Genomic DNA, 20,466 nt, shown 5'->3' with positions numbered 1-20,466 from the left:
TACTGGTCACTGTCTATGAGAACAGAACTACTTCGTAAATAGTTTATTACTTCCCTGCCTGTAAGCAGATTGAAATTCTATTCTTAGAAAATACATACACAAAAAAAGGGTAGACTGAGGCTAGAAATTAAAATATTTTGAGTACCATGTCTGTAAACTATTGGTATAAATTATTGGTTTAAGATACTTTTCTTGTAGAAGGTTGTTTTGTTTTTTTATTGAGAGACACTTTTATTATCTCTTCTCTATGTTGAGATGAAACATATTGTACCGTTCTCTAAATAATCTGATAAACCAATGGGTTTTTATGCCTAACCACAGTGCAAAAACTTAATTCTTACAGTGAATGAGTGAGAACATTACAATTTATGCTACCACGAGTCTTGTTATATTGCCTAGAGATGGACCAGTTTAATGAATTATAAGCTCAGTATGTCATTGCAGCTCCAAAGTCTATGAAAAAAGTTTGCACGGTTTTACACCCTCATTTGTTTGGTCATTGTCTCAACGAACATTTATAGAAGAGAGTTTCTGTGCTGAATGCTGGAGATAAAACAATGAAAAAGACATCTGTCCAATACTCACAAAGCTCCCAGTCTAGTAGCTAAGTGTTCTAGATTCCGGCTCGATTGGGCTGCCTGTTCTTTGGCCTGTGGCTATCATAGAGGAAGATGGTCTTGGGTTCATGAGTTGCTTCCATCATTTATGTAAGTTATCACTTATAAAATACATGCATTTTGTTCAGTGGAAGAATTTGATAACATGGATCAGGCCGTCCCATTAAAGAGAATGATATCAGCTAATATTTTTATTGAGGGCCAGACACCATGCTAATAGTTTCCGTGCCTTATCTCATTCCCCAGCAGTTCTGGACGGGAGATCTTCTTATTCCCATTTCATAGATATGGAAACTGAGGCTTAGGGTAGTTCAGTTATTTGCCTCAAGTCATCTGGCTAGTCACTATGGCAAAGTTTAGAGTCCAATAGAGATTTGTCTATTCCAAAGTGCATGGTCTGGACCATTATGTGATATTGGAAACATTAAGTGATGTTTTGTAGTCTGAATATTTACTCTTCTATAGTCTGACCTTTTAAATGGACTCTTTAATTGACTACTTATTAGCAATAGCTCATAATTTGTATTACTATTCTTGCTTGAAAACGTTGCTTCTGCTTCTAATCACGGCACCCCTCTCTCCCTCCAGAAAGATCAAGTAAGTCATGTTGAATAGGCATTAATTAAATACTTAAAATATGATTCTTTCTATAAAATGACAAGTCATTTTGACACCATTCCACTCAATTTTCTTTCTGTGTTGGCATCAAGTTTCCTAGAAATAGTGTAGCCAGAAAAAGAACTAAAGCAGTTGCACTAAATTGCATAATTCAGAGCCGCCTTTCCACTCATGATGGGACAGCTACAGCAATGCCAAGCCGAACAGGATCCTCTGATAAGCAGCACAGAAAGTATGGCCAGTGCCCTGGAACTGTAAGTGTAATAAGTCCAAAGGCGCAGTCTTTCAGCAACAAATAGCAGGTAGTGCAGGAGCTGGTGCGGGCTCAGAACTGTTGGATGCAGTCCCCGTTTGGTTGCATATCAGGGTGATCTCCAGAGAGCTTAATGACTTCATCCAGGTGTTTGGAGGCAATTGTCTCCTGACCTAGCATGGAGGACAGTAATAAGGAGTTAACTAGTGAGGGTCCCTAAGGAGTGGAGATGTTAGGTCCACTTGGTATTTTTATGTTGAAAGATTTTTAAAGAAGTTTATATCATCTATTTATTTGAAACCAAAAATAACTAAAGGAAAAAAATGCTACGTTTGTCATTTGGCCAGAGGATGATTAATATCAAAATATTTGACTGTGTGATCGTATGCAAGAAGGCCATAAACTGGATTTGCTTTTTCTAAATTCAGTCCAATAAATTTGTTCATTCATCAGTAGCCTCACAAATGAAACCCTGCCTGAATGCATTTCCCAAGGATGTTCTAGCCTGCCAGATCCATTCAAATGAAGGTTTTGAAAGAATTTTTGCAAAGTGGATAAAGCATTGAAAAAATAAATAAATTATATATTTTGGTTTTCTTAGTGGTTGTGATCAGATGAACAAATGAATTCATAAATTGAAAAATCAACTTTCTGGTCCTCTTTTTTTCCAAATGACTCCATACTCAATGTAAATTATAGCAATAAATTAAATAATGGCGACACAGATATAATTCATGAGAGGTCTGAAAAGTGCTTTTTAGGAGAGTGTGGGGCAGGGGAAATTATAGACTTTGATTCTGGGTCTATCACTTTCTATATAAATATCCTTTAACAAATAAATTTTGATTCAGTGGTTATTACTTTATTAAATTTATAATCATAGTATATACTACTATGGAAAATACAATAAAATAAGGAATAAAAAGAAAGCATTTTTCTCAGTCTGCTGAGATCTTGCTCCCAGATGTATCCTCTGTTTGGCTCACATAAATTTTTAATAAAAGTTATCTATAGGTTTTCAGGGGGATGTACAGTAAGCATACGGAATATAGCTAGTAATACTGTAATAACAATGCATGTTATCAGGTGATTATTACATTTATCAGGGAGATTACTTTATAAAGTTATATATATGTCTAATCCCTATGTTTATAGTTGAAGCTAATATAATATTGTATGTCAACTGTAATTTAAAATTTTCAAAATTATAAAAAATTTTAAAATAAAATAAAATTTAATGTTGAAACATCACTTACTATTTTTATATATTTCCATCTATTCATTCTATATATGCATTTCAAATGGCTGTTGTGAGAATTAAATGAAATTAAATATGGAAATAACCTACCACGTGGTCAGTGATAAAAATGTGAATTCTCCAGAATTCAGATTTCCACCCATTAGAGCTCATCATAAAATCAGGAGTACAGATAAGTATATTATCTAGTCTACAGATCATTTTTTTAAATGGTCAGTATTTGAAAATACTGTTAATTTCTGAACAGGAATGTGATGGGGATTAGGTGCAGAAATCTTAGGAGAGATTGTAAAACAAATCCTCAAAGGCACGCATAGACAACATTGTGCAAATATTGTAATAAGACTTGGCTTTGGTGTACATGTGGACTTGCACAAAAGACTCATGCATAATGTATGCAATTATCATGGAAGTGCTTGGCCACAAGATAAAGTTTATTATTATAGGTCAGTTTTGTGAGTGGACACATTTCCTTGTCTGATGGTGGAAGGGTGTTGTGGAAGAGCCTGGGCTTTGGGGTCAGGATGCCATGGAGCTCCGGTTCCATCACTTACTGCTTACATGAACTTGGGCAATTACTCTGGCCTCAGTTTTTTAACTCATAAAGTGGGATAAGTATGTATAGAGGATTTGTATGAGAATCGGTTGAGATGGTGTGAATGAAGTACTTGCATATTGTCTAACATATAATAGGTGCTTACTAGGGGTCTCCAAGTTCAAATGTAAAGGAAAATTGTATCCAGTATTAAGAGTTGTTTGCAGCAGTAATATTGACAGAGCATAAATTCCTCAGAGAATTAAGCTGTGTTTCTAACTACTTATAAAAAAATTAATTTGGAGGTATTTTTTTTACCATCACTTGGCAAGAAAAATGAGATTAACATGTGTTTGTTTTTAATTTTTATTATTGGCCTATGTGCTTTAAATCTTAACCCTTTATCTTAATTGATGTTATTACTAATACCAACATTTATTGGCCCTAAAATTTATAGCCAACAAGTTCCAGTTTCATATTTATCAAAAGAGTTTAAATTCATATAGAAAATGGTCAATATGTAAAGTCAATTAAATATAGTTAGAAACTTCATAAGTTTGGAATACAGATATAACCATAAAATAGCTATAACTACGTATTTGATAAAATAAAAATGACAAGAAAAAATAGAGAACATTTAATATCAATGTAGGTTTGAAATATCATACTTTCAATTGAAAATATAGTTGACATTTACATAGAATTTGGTAAATTTACATAGTATTGCTGCATCTTAATAAATATAAACAACTCAGGCAATTTAACTCAGACATATTATTTGATTATAACCATATAACTGTATTGGAAGGCTTATTTATTTATTTACTAGAGGCCCGATGCACGAAATTCGTGCAAGAGTAGGCGTTCCTTCCCCCGGCTGCCGGCACCAGCTTCCCTCTGGACCGGGGACCTGGGCTTCCCTTGCAGCCCCGGCTTCATCCAGAATGTCATTCGGTCTAATTAGTATATTACGCTTTTATTATTACAGATTTTTCTGGGTGATCTTTAGCATTTTTATTTCTATTATTGCTGATAAAGTAATATAAGTGAACTCTCATTTTTTAAAAATGTTACTTCAGCTAGATAAATCTTGTTGTTGTTGTTTTTTTTTGGGGGGGGTGGCCTTCTTTATTTTTTGAACTGATTTCTTTTATATAAATCATGAACAAGATTTTGACCATAAAAAACTTAAGTTTTACAAAGAATGTTTAAAGAAAAAACATGTAATACAATTATCCAACATATAGGTACTAACCATATGTAATCAAGTACACTATATAATAGTTAACTATTCCATTAAGAAAGATATGGAAGTTCAACATTCATTTTATCTTGAAAAGAATGATGCAAAGAATCTAGCTAAGGAAAGGGACAGACAATAAAAATAGTGTGTTTCCACACAAAAGCATTTCAAGTTTATCATTTGATTTTCAATTTCTTTAATATAATGAATCAGAAGTATTACTATGAAGAAAAATTTCCTAAGATGAAAATTAAATTCTTTAATATATTGACTAGAGATTAAAATTATGTAAATATAATGTAAAATTGAAAAGTTAATATTATTTTATATAGGATGGTTTTTAAGTTAAAAATAAAATATACAGTTGGAGAAATATAGAATGTCTTACTATTATAATCAATAAAATATTATTGCACTAAAAGTAAGATGTATAAAATTAAAATAATTATTAGCACATTATGACTTAGTTATGTTTACAACATGATTTTAAAAACAAACATTGTTTGCTTACTGATTTAGTATAAAAATCGGGAGCTTTGCTTCACAGTTAGAAAGTCTTAACAATTTTTTTTCCTTTTCTTCTCAAATGAGAAATCCAATTAATTTTTCTTAAAAAGTTGCCCATTGACTTATTAAACTAACGCCAAGCTAGCCCAAAGAGAATACAGTAAGGAATTTGTGTTTTAATCAGAAATAAAATTGGAAAGGGGTTTAACATTTATAATTTCAATCATTAGATTAATAATAAATATGTAATCTATAACATTCCATCATGCCTTTGTAAATATATGATGTCTTGTTATATATTCTGACATTATATCTGCAAGAAACTCTAGAACCATCGCTTTTAACATTATCCCACTTGTATATAAATTTTATTCAGCAGATGCAAACAAAGAAAATGATGGAGCTCTAAAATAGCTCAGCAGCCTTATTGGGTAAATACAAATATCATAGAAGACACTCAGAGTCAAAATATGGTGTATTTAAAATATGGTATAATAGTCATGTTTAGACTTCAAATGAAATTTCAAAATAAAATGTGCTTTTGGTGAATCTTTTCAAAGGCGAAATGAAATTCTGTTAAGGGCATTTGCTCGCTAGATTAAGATAAGTGTTTCTGAAAATAATCAATGAAAATTTTAATAGAAATTTTGGAATTATTGCTATTTTGCTTCTAAATTCAAGGCATCATAAACAATTTGGAGGTGCAGTTTTCAATACTGCCCTAAAAAATCTGGAGCGGTTCAGATGTGAAACCTATTAGGAGAACTCTATTACTTCAGAACTGGGCGTGAGGTCCATATTGGAAGGTAAAAGAATAACTGGATAAAGAAAGTACATCTGGTGGTAGATTCCCATTAAAACAAGTGACTGTGTATTGTTTAGAAAGAAAAGAAAAACTTTCTCCTGGCATTTATTTTTATGAAAATAAGATAATTTGGTATATTTCAGAATCAGTTAATAGAGAGTGAGTTCCCACAGAGTTACAGAACAGGAGACTTTGTGGCCAAAAAGAGCTTAAATTACAAAAGTCATAGCATGGGATAGGAAAGCACCTTATTTTTTACTTTTTATATTTTTAATTTTTATTGAACTTATTGGGGTGACATTGGTTAATAAAATTACACAGGTTTCAAGTGTACAATTCTATAACACATCGTCTGTATATATATTACATCATGCATTCACCACCCAGGCAAGTCCCCTTCCATCACCATTTATCCTCCCTGTACCTTCTTCTACCTCCCCTACCCCCTTGCCTTCGGGCAGTCACCATAGTGCTGTCTGTGTCTATTTTGGTTGTTGTTTATTTGCACTGTAGAAGCCACTAAGGATTCTCATCTGAAGAGAAATGATCTCTTCCCCTACCCCCCTATCCCCGTCATCCATCCTCCGCCTATGATAGCATGAGGGAAATTAAAACTGAATAAGTTCACAAATGTTGGAGCGGTTAAAGGTCATCCCCCATTTTAGCACATGGAGAAGGAACACGGGCCAAGTTTTCATTCAGGCTGTGCCAGTTAATAGCTGTGACGTTGGGCGAGTTATGAAACCTCTTTTCACATCTGAAAATAAGAACAATAATTAGCACACGCTATGTTGTGGATGAAAGGCCATTATAAGCACTGATTCAATGGCAGCTTTCCTTCCTTTTACCGTATGCTAGGTTGTTCCAAACCACACAATGTTTGTGTGTCTCTAATTCTGAATTTCTGTACCATTTTCCCCACAGATAGAAGCTATGGTCCAGGGTACTACCCCAAGCCCACCATTTTTCATCCTTCAGCTGCTGAAATAAGCCTTCATAAGGCTGGAACACATATTTGTCTCCTTGAGAAATTTTTCCCTGATGTTATCAAGGTGTACTGGAAGGAAAAAAATGGCGATACAATTCTGGAATCTCAGCAGGGAAATACCATGAAGACTGATGACACATACATGAAATTCAGCTGGCTGACCGTGAGTGAAGAGTCAATGAATAAAGAACACAAATGTATCGTCAAACATGAGCATAATAAAGTGGATCAAGAGATTCTTTTTCCTGCAATAAAGAAAGGTATGTGTGTGTGTGTGTGTGGGTGTGTGTGTGTGTGTGTGTGTGTAATCTTCCCAGAACACTTTTTTGCCCCCAAAGGGAATGCCCCATGTGTCTGTCATGTACTAATAATAATTATAATTATATATACATATATCTTCCTCAAATGTTGCTACATTTAATAGTAGCATAAATGTCCTGCTATTTTCCCATAGGATTGAAAATAGTATAGGATTTAGGACATAAAAAAGATAACGAAATAAAAATTTTACTTTTCTCAGCCTCAGTTTTATCATTCAAAGTTAAAGTCACATGATTTTTTTAGGGTTGTTGATGAAACAACCTACATGACAGCACCAGCAATTTAGCACAAAAGAAATGCTCAAAAAGAGATTCCACTTTTAATTATCTAACTTGGTCAGGAAATAAGAATAATCATACATCTTTCCGGAATTTTCTGCTCAGCAAGCAAAGTCACTCATGCCTGAGTCTTGCTATGCTTGAAGTATAACCCATAAACAATGAGTCTTGGGCGACTGATGGTGTCATTCTGAAGGAGTTGGATCAAGGTTCACCGAAAAATAGAATAATTTAGACCTTCAGTGTTATTACGGTCCTAGGTTTTCCAGATTCGTATTTTATGTACCTTTGCAGGTAAATTTTGGTGAGGCTAGTGCCTAGAAACGTATTTCCATTCTACATAATGAGTATGTTTCTTGCCACTGGTATTGCTGCTCAACAAACATGTAGTGCAGTACTAGCGTGTGTCGGGCCTGGAAGGGTATGGATGAATACACTAGGACGAATCTCTGTTCCCAGGAGGATGCACACAGTGAAGAGAACGTAGTCTTTTCCTAAACATTCAGGGTCACCTGGGATTCAGGCATGATGTCCCAAAGGAGTGCCTTTGATGCAGATGCTGTACATATTTAGCCAGTGTAGGCAGAGGGCCGAATGTGCCCTGGCCCCGGCCGTGGTTCCATAACTCCCTGGACTCAGAACTTCAAGTCCTGAGTATTAACACAACAGACCAAGGTCCCGGAAGAAGGAGCCAGCTGGATCTTTACCCTGTGGCTAACAAGCCTTTCTAAGCAGTGGGAAATGAGGATGTCAGACGTGCTAAGACCTTTGCTGTGTACCAGTCTTTATCTTAGATCTGAGTTTCCCCAGAGACCAAGTAAGGTTTGAAATAATGTCTATGAAATGCTTGCTCTCAAAAATATAACACGAATGTATTTATTCATGTATGTGTATTTATATCCTTTCCTAGAACTAGGGTAAGATTGCCGAAACAGCCCTAATTTTCCTATGTCTGTGGCTAACAAACAGAAAGAAAGCAAACTGGCAAAGCACAAGTTTAATACAATCACTGGGCTTAAATGTCCTATTAGGTTTTGATTTTTCCAGTGACCAGGGTTGACTATTGTAAAGGAGAGAAGGTTTTGGTTACGAGGTGTTTTACTTGGCGTCTAATTTCTGAAACAAATGTCTCATGGCAACAAACCTAACGAGGGTGTTTCTGTTCATGTCGTTCTATGGCAAATTTCTAATGCTGTTTCTCGGAAGTTTTTTGTTTGTCGTTTTTTGTTCTGAAAATATAACATGGAAGCACAAATCAATGAAGTGATTTTGAAGAGAGAGAAAACTAACCTGGTCCAAGTTCTCTGCCAGATTAGGAAAGAATTAGGATACACACACGGATTTCATGATGAAAAATTGTTACTTTATTGTTTTTACCTCAGTCAGTGCATGGTGCTAAGAGATTTTTATTTATCTCTTAATGAATAAAGTCACTGCAAGGAAAATAAAGAGACTTTTAAGACACAGTAAAGTGAGTCCTTGGGGGACATTTTAACATCTAAATGTGATTATACTGACATTTTCAATCTTGCGATTTGCCACAAAGTCTGTACCTCAGACCCATTTTTTTTTAAAGCACAGCAAAAAAGGACCTCGTTGAGTGCATAAAATTGCATACCAGAACCACATCCGTACGGACAAGAACATATCTAGTAGAAAAGGATGAGCCAAAGCTACCATTGCGACTGTTTTCCTCCACCCAACGGTCAATGCTCTTTTTAAGAAATTTTGTCTTTGTATATATATTTGCCTTTTACTGTTTTCCTCCACCCAACGGTCAATGCTCTTTTTAATATATTTGCCTTTTAAAAAAAAAAAACATTGTAGATAAACACAACTCTCACCTCAGGTTTTACATATTCAAATAACTATAAGTGTGACTTGGTTTATCTGAAAAGAATTGCCCTGAAATGCCAAGCTCCTAAGGTAAAAAGGTCATTTGCTAAGCATAACTAAGACATCTGGAAGAGATGTTTTAGTGTCTACAATGGTGGAAGTATGCTGTTTCTCTATAGATTATTTTCTATTTCTATGGATTATTTTTACAGAGTACTTTCCACCTGTTCTCTCCCATTCAATCTCCCACAACAGTCCTCTGAATGCTGGCTCTGCCAGTCACTGGTGTGCCTCTCAACAAGTCACTAATACTCTCTAAACCCCACTCCTCGTCTGTGACATGGGGCCCTCCAAAATACAACTCACTCCAGTGTTACTGGGGGATTAAATGAGATAATGCATGTGAAGCATTTGACATGCACTGCACCACACAGCCTCGCACAGTAATAATCACTTTGTAGACATTAGCGTTTATTAATATTGTTGTCATGTCCACAAACACAACTGCAGAAAATTATGTGGGTGAGCTGGGGATATTGGGGAAATGCATGATTTGGAAAGGCATGGCTTTGATGGGAAATTTGTCTAAACCAGACTCCTTCAAACATGTAAGATTCTGTTGTGGGTCCTCAATTAAGCAAATTTCTCTGAGTAGCAACTGTTCATGTCAGCAGTTTGTGCTGAAGACTGTAGAGCAGCTCCTTTTTCTGTTCATTTTTTTCCCATTCAAGAAGTATTTATTGAACAGTTACTTTGCGGCAGGCACTGTGCTAGGAGCAATGAGTGCAGGAGGAAAACAGGTAGTCTTGGGTAGTAGCCTCCAGATAGGATTAAAAAGTTAAAATGTACCCTTCATGACCTTCAACATCTTCACATGCAGAAACACGGTATATGTATTAGGTCTACTGAATTACATAGAGTCTGGGCAACTATTCCTGGAATTGTGGGGCTCATATATTTAATGGCTCTCTCTTCTCTGTTGGTAGATTCTATCTATCTATCTATCTATCTATCTATCTATCTATCTATCTATCTATTATCTATATATCTGTCTATCCAGACACACAGTCAAATAGTGGTTACTAACAATTCATTAATAGTGCTCTCATTTCTTGTAGAGGCTGCTACTAATCATATAAGAGAAGTTTATCTGGAAGACAAAAGTGGTAAGTTCTTGCATATGTTTGCCTTTGTGTCATGCTGTAGCATTTTTTCCCTTCTGATCAACTTAAATTTTGAACTTCTCTGGCTTAAGGTAGAAAAATCAGAATGGCTGGATTTTGCAGAATAGACTGAATGATGTTTTAAGCAAAACCATCATTTCCTATTAGCTATCTTAACACAGTAAATGCTATATTTTGGTATTAGATGACTGTGGGGTGTGGTGATACGCTCACAATTATTTCAACACTGGATTTTATTCATCTGCATGACTTTTGTTTCTATTGATTAGGGAACACATGCTATCAATATGCTTCTAGATTTTTATCTTTGGTCCTTGCTAGTAGTTAATAACATAAACTGACATTTACTGAGCAGTTCTTATACAGAAGGCATAGTGTTGTGTTTTGAATGCATTTCCTTGTTCAATTATCATAATACTCCTGTGAAGTAGTAACTATATTTTCTACCATTTTACAGATGAGAGAGTGAGCTAAAATTAAGTCCCGTACACCATGACACACAGCTAGATCTGGGCTGTCAGCCCAGGACACCTGAGTCAAGAGTTCATAAACTTCCTCAGTTCTCTATTCTTCCTTTATGAGTCAAGTCATTGAACAAGAAAGCCGAAAGCCAAGACCCCAGGTCACCGTGGTCGGCAAACCAGGGCTCGCGAGCCACATGCGGCTCTTTGGCCCCTTGAGTGTTGGTCTTCCACAAAATACCACATACGGGCGCGTGGTACAGTGCGATTGAAACTTCGTGGCCCATGTGCAGAAGTCGGTATTTTGTGGAAGAGCTGGTATTTTGTGGAAGAGCCACACTCAAGGGGCCAAAGAGCCGCATGTGGCTCGCAAGCCGCAGTTTGCCGACCACTGCCCCAGGACAATGGATGCATGGCTGGGGCGGGGCTGGGGACAGTGCATGGGCTTCTGAGTACCACAGACTGGGCTTCAACCCCAACTCTTTTAATAATTAGTTGCATGAATATGGGTACTAACATTTTATGAGAAATACTTCACTCATCTGCCAACCAGGAATACTTACACCTAACTCAGTTCTTAAAGAGATAAGGTCACATATGTGGAATGTCTAGCGTAAGGTATCTCAGTTAGCTGGCATAGAATATGTACTAGTTTCTGGCCCTTTCCCCCTACAAATGCACAAAGAAAGCAACTAGAAGCACTAGCTCTAGTCCTGCTGATCTCTCCGCCGTTTCCAATATCAAGGGGACTCTGGACCTCAACTAATACCTTCTCTGACCAAGGACAAGAGTTCTGAGCACATCACCTCTTGAGGCCCCTTTCCACACCAAGTGCTAATAATTCTGGAGTGCTGACGCTGTGAAGATAAAGCATGTCAAAGGGAAATTTCCACAGGAAAGGACGTGACCTTGTGGTTCATTGAGTAACAGTCTGGCCCTCCATCACTGTCATCAATCATATCTTGACATCATATATTTTTTGCAAAACTTCAAAGGATATTAAGTGCAATTACCCTATAGTATCATAGCCCCAGTGAGAGACATTCAGGAAAGACAGGTGAGCCATCACCTCTTAAAGTTGCAGAGAATTTGGATTAACCACTTTCTTCCAGTTAACATAATGCCCTCTACTAAAACCTCGCATCCACCCCGTTGTGAACACCACCAAATTTTCATGGATTGTACCCTTGGTAAGAATCATATTGCATGCACATGTAATGCCTCAGATACTTCTAAATCAGCAACTCAACTTTATATGCATGCTTAACCCTTTGATATCTGGGGTATTATTTATTGTACTTGGAGATGCAGAATTACAGAGTAACTAAGAATGTGATCTGTAAATTCATGTTGCTGGGATTGAAATCCATCTTCTGGTACTTATTAAATGCATGACATCAGGCAAATTACTTATCTTTCCCCAATTTTTTGTAAAGCAGGAATTAAAATAATAACCTCATAGGTTGTTGTAAAAATATATCAGATTAATGCTTTGCATACAAAGCTCTAAGAGTGTTTAGCGTTTGTTTAGTGGTTAATGAATATTGGCTATTATTAATTAGAGATATGGTGGGGGTGAAGAGATGCTAAAAGCTATTTACCACAAATATTTTCTTCTCAGTGGACTCACTCATTAAAAATGCAACCTTAGTTTTTAATATTTTGGAGCGCTCTAAGTGAATTTAGCAGAGGTTGTTGGTTGACTTGGCCTAAAAGCTGGATTCTACATTGTCTTGTTGTTGTTGGTAGAGGTGATAGATGTTTGCTTATTTGGGGGGTTGGTGGTGTGAGGGTGTCACTTTAATGAAGATTATAAGAAGTAAATAAGTGTGACCCCTTCCCATTAATATTTCCTACCCTTTCAAAACAACAGGTGAAACTAATAAATTGACTTCTCCTAGATATACTTCAGCTGCAGCTCATCAATACCTCTGCCTACTACACCTACCTCCTCCTCCTCCTCAAGAGCCTGGTCTACTTTGCCGTCATTTCCTTCTGTCTGGTTCGGAGAACAGCAGTCTGTGACCATGGAAAGAGTTCATAACAGATAATGGCACAAAAGGATCAATGTTCTTTTCCTTTTTTTTTCTTTTTTTTGCCTCTGAACCTGTCTGCTGAGGATCTAGCTGGACTTTCTTTCTGGGTTTGGATGATTTCCGTTCACATGTGCATTTTTCTATTATGTCATTTTTGCATAATGGTTTTCAAACCACTGGCCAAAAGAAAATTCACCTGTGTAACAATAACAAATTCTGCCATTACTCAGGGGCAGGGCCAAAGGGTACCCTTTAGCACCATCTTCCCATAATCCCCATCAGCCCCTCTAGCCAAGCCTAATAATCAGCCTTCTGAGTACAGACAGCACGCAGCCTCTAGTCACACTCCTTAGTGCTTTTGCACCAGATAACTGCCCTGAACTTTGCATTTTACACACCCAGAAGATGCCATATTTGCTACTTGAATCCTGTATTTTGTTTTTCATAATAAGACAATAAATTTTTTTTAAATCAAAAGTCTACTCTTGTCTATGTACTTTAATTTGATGAATCTAATCGGAAGTCCAAGATAAGAAAGACATGACAAGTGAGGTATCAAATGCAGTGTTGGCGTGATGGTCCACACGACATTTCTAGTTCGTTCCCTGAGACGGTCGTTCGGATGCTTTCTCTGGGGCACTGGTTCCTCGGGGAGCCAGTGCCAAATGAAGGTGCCCAGCTTCCTCCTCTTTCAAAGGCCACCTCCTCTTTCAAAGGTTCCGTTTGGGACATTGCAATGGCGACACTGTATCACCTGCCATGATTTGCACTGTGTGCTCAGATCTATGCTAGTGTTTCTCAAGCATCAAGTTCCCTCGCAATCACCCTGTGAGAACTGCCCTGGCATTGGAGAGGCAGTGTGAGGGAGGGGTGAAGCACGTCGACTCTGAACCCTAAGTGCCTGGGTTTGAATCCTGGGTCTAGCATTGCTCTCTGTGTGACTTCAGACAAGCTCTTTGAACTCTATGTGCCATAATTTTCTCATTTGTAGAATGCAGTTACGGTGCCTGGTCTCCTTGATTTGTGTGAATTAGTTGGGTTAATAATTTTTGGTACATGTACGACCTCAATAGCATTGGCAGCTATTAGTAGCTCTACTTTAGAAATAATAGATCTCACACACACACACACACACACACACACACCCTGACAGTCATCTCTAATCTTATTTCCCTGCGGAGAGGTTAGATGGGGATGGAATAGTGCCTCAGTGAGTTTCTACTACAAACCAGGCAATCCCATGAATCCTCTCAGAGCCCTTGGAGGTGGGTACAGTCCAAGTTTACAGACTGGAGAGATTGTTATCTGCTCCTGGTGACCATTTTGTAAGTAACGGTCATTTGAAGCCAGGTCTCTCTAAACTCAGAGCCATATTTTGTGACCTAGCATCATGTGGCCTCCCCTTCACCTACTTTCAACTGGGAAAAACAAAACAAACATGCACTGCTTCTTTACTACATGCATCCTCCAAGGAGCCAGGAAGAATTTTCTTAAGGACTTGCAGGTGCACCTACATTTTCTCCTGGGAGAACCATAATTGCTCCCTTGATTAGCAACAGGATGGAAATCCTGCCTTATTTTATGTGTCCCAGATTTGCAGCTGCTCTTTGGGGGTGTTAATGAAGTGAACTGAGAGTCCCAGGCAGAGCAGGACCTCCGATGGTGCTCTCTGGGTCCCGAGGTCCTCAGAATCACCGTGTAGAAGCCTCTGTATGTCTGTGGGCATTTCTGAGGTAGGAGGTGGGTACACTTTCTTTTTGGTCCAGGACTTTTCATCACAGCAAGACTGCCACACGGTGTGGTGGGAGGAACACTGGGCCAGAAGTCTCACCTCCCACTCCATAGTTAGAGCCTCAGTTACTTGGTCTGGGTCTAACTAGCTGTGTCATTTATTCTCTTTTAAAAAAATATTTTTATTGATTTCAGAGAGGAAGGGAGAAATAGAAACATCAATAATGAGAGAGAAACATTGACCGGCTACCTCCTGCATGTCCCCTACTAGGGATCAAGCTCACAATCTGGGCATGTGCCCTGACCGGAACTCGAACTACAACCACCTGTCTTATAGGTCGATGCTCAACCACTGAGCCACACTGGCCAGGCTTTGACCATGTCATATTGCCCAAGTTTACCCATCTTTACGAGAAAGTGTTCAATTTAAATAATTTCACATTTCTAGCATATTTGCAAATTCAATGATTAATATCCTAATGTAGTAATAATAGCAAACGTTTGCACAGTGCTTAATACCTAAGTATGTGTTAACATTTAATTCTCACAAAAACCTTATGAAACAAGTACAATTATCTCTGTTCTACAGATTGGGAAACTGAGGCAAAGAGGGGATAAAGAATGTCCCCATAGTTAGCTAATGACAGGAAGAGCTTGGATTTGAACCCAGGAAGCCTGGTTATTGGAGCTCTGCTCTTACATCTACAATAGTTGCTACTAGAGTAGAAACGGGTTAATTTTAGTTTCAATTAAGACAGGAAAATTTTCTTCCTTATTAGGCTAAGAGCTAATGAAGAGAACTACCTCTTTACCTGTCTATGCTTTCTCTCCTTACTCCTATGCTGTTCATACAATTATAGTGGGGTCTTGACTTACGAGCGAGTTTTTTGAGATACCAGCTGTCTCTCGGCTGATTTTTTGTGTTGAGTTGACAGAGTAATTTGAGTTAACGAGCTCCTTAACGAGCTCGGTCTCGGAACAAATTAAACTCGTAAGTCAAGGCCCCACTGTGGAGGGTTATAGGCTAACCTGCCACACAATTTTTCTCATGTTGGGAAGATTTTTATATGCTGACCTCACACACACCAATCAGACATCTGTGATTAGGGTTCATGGCACTTTGTTGGGTGAAATAAATACCAGAACAATAGGTGGCATCCACAGGTGTGCAATGAGAAACTTAGGTAGAGATTTCTACAATTCCACATAAAAGCACTCACGGCCCAATAGTCTTTATAGAGCTAGAGTACTCCATACACTTCTCAGCCACAAAAGAAGGGAAACACCAAGGCAACAATTCTCAAAACTTTTCCAATTATGAAGTCTCTCCACTGTTTTAGATTCTTTTCTCCGTAAACTCATAGATTTTTGTGAAGGCTTTCTGTCAATCAAGCAAGCCACAATGATGTAATACTCGATTTTCCTTTTACATTCATCAAAGTCCTATATAATTGCCAATTAGAAATTCTGAATAATAAGAGATAGTAAGAGATACTATACCCACATGATACAATTCAGCCAAAAAGCTAGAAACTCGACACATCGTTAGCCATGAAAACTTATCTGGGTAAATGCATGGTCTCTGGCGGGTTCTGTTAGGCTATTTTTTGTTCGCTTTCTTCTGTTTTGTTTGAATAACAGCAAGTACCTACAACTTAGTGAGCATCAGGAATTCTGCTCAGCAGTTTGCATGCTCCACTGTTTTGTTTGAATAACAGCAAGTACCTACAACTTAGCATCAGGAATTCTGCTCAGCAGTTTGCATGCTCCGTCTAATGCTCTCACTGTACCACAGTGCAGGTATCATGCTGCGCTGATGGGAAGACTCTGTAGAGAGGCTACTATGCCAGAGGTTAAACATGGAGTAGTGCCTGCGTCCACATGATTCCAGGTCCATCTGACTGAAAATCTGCTGTTTTACCCATTATGTCAGCGGCTGTCCTCATGGAGCCTTTAAAAATCACTGAGGCCAGCGTTGCTCAGTGGTTGAGCATTGACCTGTGTGAACCAGGAGGCCACGGTTTGATTCCCAGTCAGGGCACATGCCCGGGTTGTAGGGTGTGCAGGAGGCAGCGGACCAATGATTCCCTCTCATCACTGATGTTTCTCTCTCTCTCCCTCTCCCTTCCTCTCTGAAATCAATTAAAAATATTTTTAAAAGATCACTGAGACACAGACTGCATCACAGGCCAGGCGCCGGACTTTAATAAAACCTTTAGTAATTCTAATGTGTCTCCGGTTTGAGGCCAGCAGGTGACTGAAATAGCTCCTGAGCTCCAGCACTGCTGTCTCAGCTCTGAGGCAGCCGGGAGCCATCACAGCCCCTTCCACAGGACAACGTGCTGCAACCTGGACAGGTACCTAAAATTGTTAGGTAATACCTCCATGGTTCAAACATCACAGCACCTGTAAAATGCACTATCTTACAGACCACATTTTTGTTTCTCGTGCATCCTTCTTGTTTTTATTATGCGATCAATGCACATATATAAATACATATGCATGTTTATATACATTCTAATTCCCTCCCTTAACACACAAAGGGAGTACACAATACACATTATTCTGCACGTTTCTTACTTATACATCTTAGAGCTCTTATGCCAGGACATAGGGCCACTTAGCTGCGTATTTCCTTTATAAAATCAGTTCTCCGTGATAGACTGTTGGCTTATTCCCAATCCTGTTATAAAAAAATGCTGAAATAAATATTAGTGTTTTATGTCATGTTGAATGTGTGCATTGGTCATTTCTACCGCAATGTAGGTAAATGCCGCGAGTGTGCTAATGCCAGGACTTGGCTAACATGACAACTGAAAAACAGTCTCATCGTGCCTTTAATTTGCTTTTCTCTTATGAGTGAGGGTAAGCATCTTTTCATATATTTAAAGTTTATTTATGTTTTCCTTCTGTGAAATATTTGCCCAGGTCCTTTGGCCACTTTTTCTTATTAATAATACTAACAAGTATGACACTCATTTATCCGTGTGTCTGTGTATGTCCATGGGCATAGGCATAAAACAAAATGTTCAATGTATGGTTGGTGGGTAAAAAAAGAAATGGGATTATATTTTTCTATTTTCTGCAATGAATCCTTTAAAAATAAAAACTTTTACATATTAGAATTAAAACAATGTCTCATTTAAAATTTAAAAGATTTTGTTTGTTTATAATCAGCTTTAGGTCCTGGGAAACCAAGTAGAGGCTCCCATTGGGAAACAAAATAAGACCAAACAGATACAAGAAAGATGAAATTTAATTAGAGCTCCTGCTTGATTCTCATTGATTTGATCAAACCTCATTAGGCCAAATACCTCCCTACTTGCAACCAGTGTGCCACAAGGATTTTTAAAGCAGTAAATACCTGACTTTTAGTCAGGGGCACTGACCCCTTTTCCCTTAAATTGTCAAATTAAAAAATGACAATAGCCCTAACCAGTCCTCTGTGCCACCTCGCCCAACTCTGGGGTTTAGCTGTGCTTAGTCGAATCAGAAATTTGAACTTTGTGGGTTTCACATGTAACCTTTGTATTTTTCTTCCTTCAAGATTTCCAATAGGTTTTTTAAAAAAATCTCTGTTTAACCATTTGAGGACCCGCCAGACTATTTTCCAAAGCAGCTGCGTTTTACATTCCCACCAGCAGTACTTGAGGGTTCTTACTCCCCCACCTCCTCACCAACACTTGTTATTTTCTGTCTTTTTTATGATAGCCACCCTAATGAGCATATTATGTGGTTTTGACTTGCATTTCCTTGATGACTAATAATGTTAGACATCTTTTATTTGCTTATTTGGCCATCTGTATTTCTTCTTTGGAGAAATGTCCATTCAGCTCTCTTGACATTTTGTAATCGAGCTGCCCTTTTATTCTCGAGTTGTAATAAATCCTTTATATATTCTAAAAAAAAATGACAACAGCCAACACAATAGCCTGCTGGTGTAAATGCCCTGTCTTAAACCGTAAATACACAGGTCATTAATGAGTTGCATCTTATCGATTATACCACATAATAAGGTTGCATGTGATTGGTTAATTCTTGGTACTAGAAATCCTTATATACAAGTATGTGCACCTGATTTTTTTAAAAGTTACTTTGAGCAAAAAGGGTAGGTAATTACTCTTATTATTGTTTTTATAAATCAATCAAAATTATAACTACTTTTTGTCAGATTAGCAAAAAACCTATTTTTTGTTTTGCTGCAGAATATTACCAATTCGTTTATGTGTGCCATGAGATGAGAAAGATTGAAGATCGCTGACTTAACAGAGTTGAAACTATTTCTGCAAGGGGGAAAGGGAGAAGTAGAGGGAACTTAAAAATCACTGAGTGTTTTGTGTGGCTAATTTCACAGCTGGGGCACTGCTAGCCAGTATCTCCTGTGGCTTCAAACTTCGTGGCCACTTCCTTCCCCAGCTCAACCTGGGCTGCCCTGAAACCGGAGGCGAGGCGGAGAGGAGGAGAGCGGAGGTGGTGGTGGAGGAGCCAGCGTGTGTGGGGGGAGGGTGCTGGTGCAGCTGATGGTGCTTCATGTTCTCAGGCCTCCTTTGTTTACGTGCTCTGGCAAATGTGGTTGATTCGTGGAAAATGCTCCAACTCAACCCGGCCCCCACTGGTTGGGTCTGTACCAGTGGTGGCTGGGGTGTTATAAGATAAAATAAGGGCAGTTAAACCACAACGACTTTCAAAAGGCCACAGCTAATGTGAAGAAAATATCCATCTACAGACACAAGCAGGCGGTCGTTATCAGACATGCACTTAGGCTGTGGGGAGGGGGTCCCCACTTTTTATATACAAGGCTTACTCCCATTACTCCTATACCAAGAGGTCAATAAGACTTACCCTATGCGAGTTGGAAATTTTATGCCCAGGACTGTTCAGATGCTGCCCTTCAGGCCATCACGACGCTGTTCTGGAGGAAAGAGCAAACAGCACTGGGATAATCCCTAACATTTCACCAAATATCTGGGCTTTTCCACGGTATTTGATTTACTGAGCCTGTACCTTTCGGGTTTCATTTTCTCAGTGTAGACAGGGTGACACTGTGTCTGTGAACCTCGTAGCATGGACAGACCATGGATGTGGGCAAGGGTGATGAGCTTTCTCCTTCATGAGAACACAGCGATAGCAAGGCCCTACTATATCCCTGAATGTCCTATATGGAATCCTGTAAGCCCCCCTAAAGAAAGAAAAATACTTCAGCCAACCTGCGCAAAGCTTAATAGAGGACATGCACATCAGATAAAAGTGTGATTGGGGTCAAGTAGTAGAGGGCTGGTCAGCACTGTGAACAGAAAGAGCAAATGTGCCCGCCCGCCCTGCCCATGCACAGTACAGAGGGCTGCCCAGGCCCACAGGCTCGATCTGCACAGGCCTGGGGGAAGTATGGCTCTATTGTTGAGAACAACGCTTCGGGCTTTCACAGTCTCACTTCACGGCACATTCAAATCAGACACCTCCTTCTTCTCGGTCTGTGCTCTGAGAGCCAAGTGCTGGGAGCCTTGGCTCCCTTTGACGATGGGCTGTACCCCATGGGTTCAGTCTAGCATGTTTGAGTGAGAGCTCTTTCTCAGGTTAAGTGATGGCAAGGACATCCGGTTTAGGCATCATCTGAGGGCGTGGTGTAGGAGTCCATTCCTGAGACAGGGCCTTCTCGCCGTGAGAATACCAGTGAGTTCCTAAGGTTTTAGTCCAAAGCTAGCCCCTGGAGCTTTCCCTCACCCCTTTCTCCACCATGAGAAGCTCTTCCTGGTTAGGCTCCAGCCTCCTGGAGAGCCTCCCCCATGGCATTCCTG

General features: G+C 38.7%; 1 protein-coding gene across 1 annotated transcript; it reads left to right on the top strand.

Annotated features, from left to right (window-relative positions):
* Positions 1–6,761: 6,761 nt before the first annotated feature.
* LOC102256946 (T-cell receptor gamma chain C region 1) lies at positions 6,762–13,361 on the top strand. Its single transcript, XM_014531129.1, has 3 exons — positions 6,762–7,084; positions 10,378–10,425; positions 12,806–13,361. The coding sequence occupies exons 1-3, from the start codon at positions 6,946–6,948 to the stop codon at positions 12,946–12,948; spliced, it is 330 nt and encodes a 109-aa protein (XP_014386615.1). The 5' UTR covers positions 6,762–6,945; the 3' UTR covers positions 12,949–13,361.
* The last annotated feature ends 7,105 nt before the right edge of the window (positions 13,362–20,466 follow it).

This window comes from Myotis brandtii, unplaced genomic scaffold (genome assembly GCF_000412655.1).
Source record: "Myotis brandtii unplaced genomic scaffold, ASM41265v1 scaffold1186, whole genome shotgun sequence".
NCBI lineage: Eukaryota > Metazoa > Chordata > Mammalia > Chiroptera > Vespertilionidae > Myotis > Myotis brandtii.
This window is presented reverse-complemented; position numbering and strand designations above follow the sequence as displayed.

Bases quoted from the DNA above. Each gene is read 5' to 3' on its own strand.
- LOC102256946 (XM_014531129.1), top strand. From the start codon at position 6,946: ATGAAGACTGATGACACATACATGAAATTCAGCTGGCTGACCGTGAGT. The intron at 7,085-10,377 runs GTATGTGTGTGT...CATTTCTTGTAG, and splicing joins TTTTCCTGCAATAAAGAAAG to AGGCTGCTACTAATCATATA. The intron at 10,426-12,805 runs GTAAGTTCTTGC...GACTTCTCCTAG, and splicing joins TTATCTGGAAGACAAAAGTG to ATATACTTCAGCTGCAGCTC.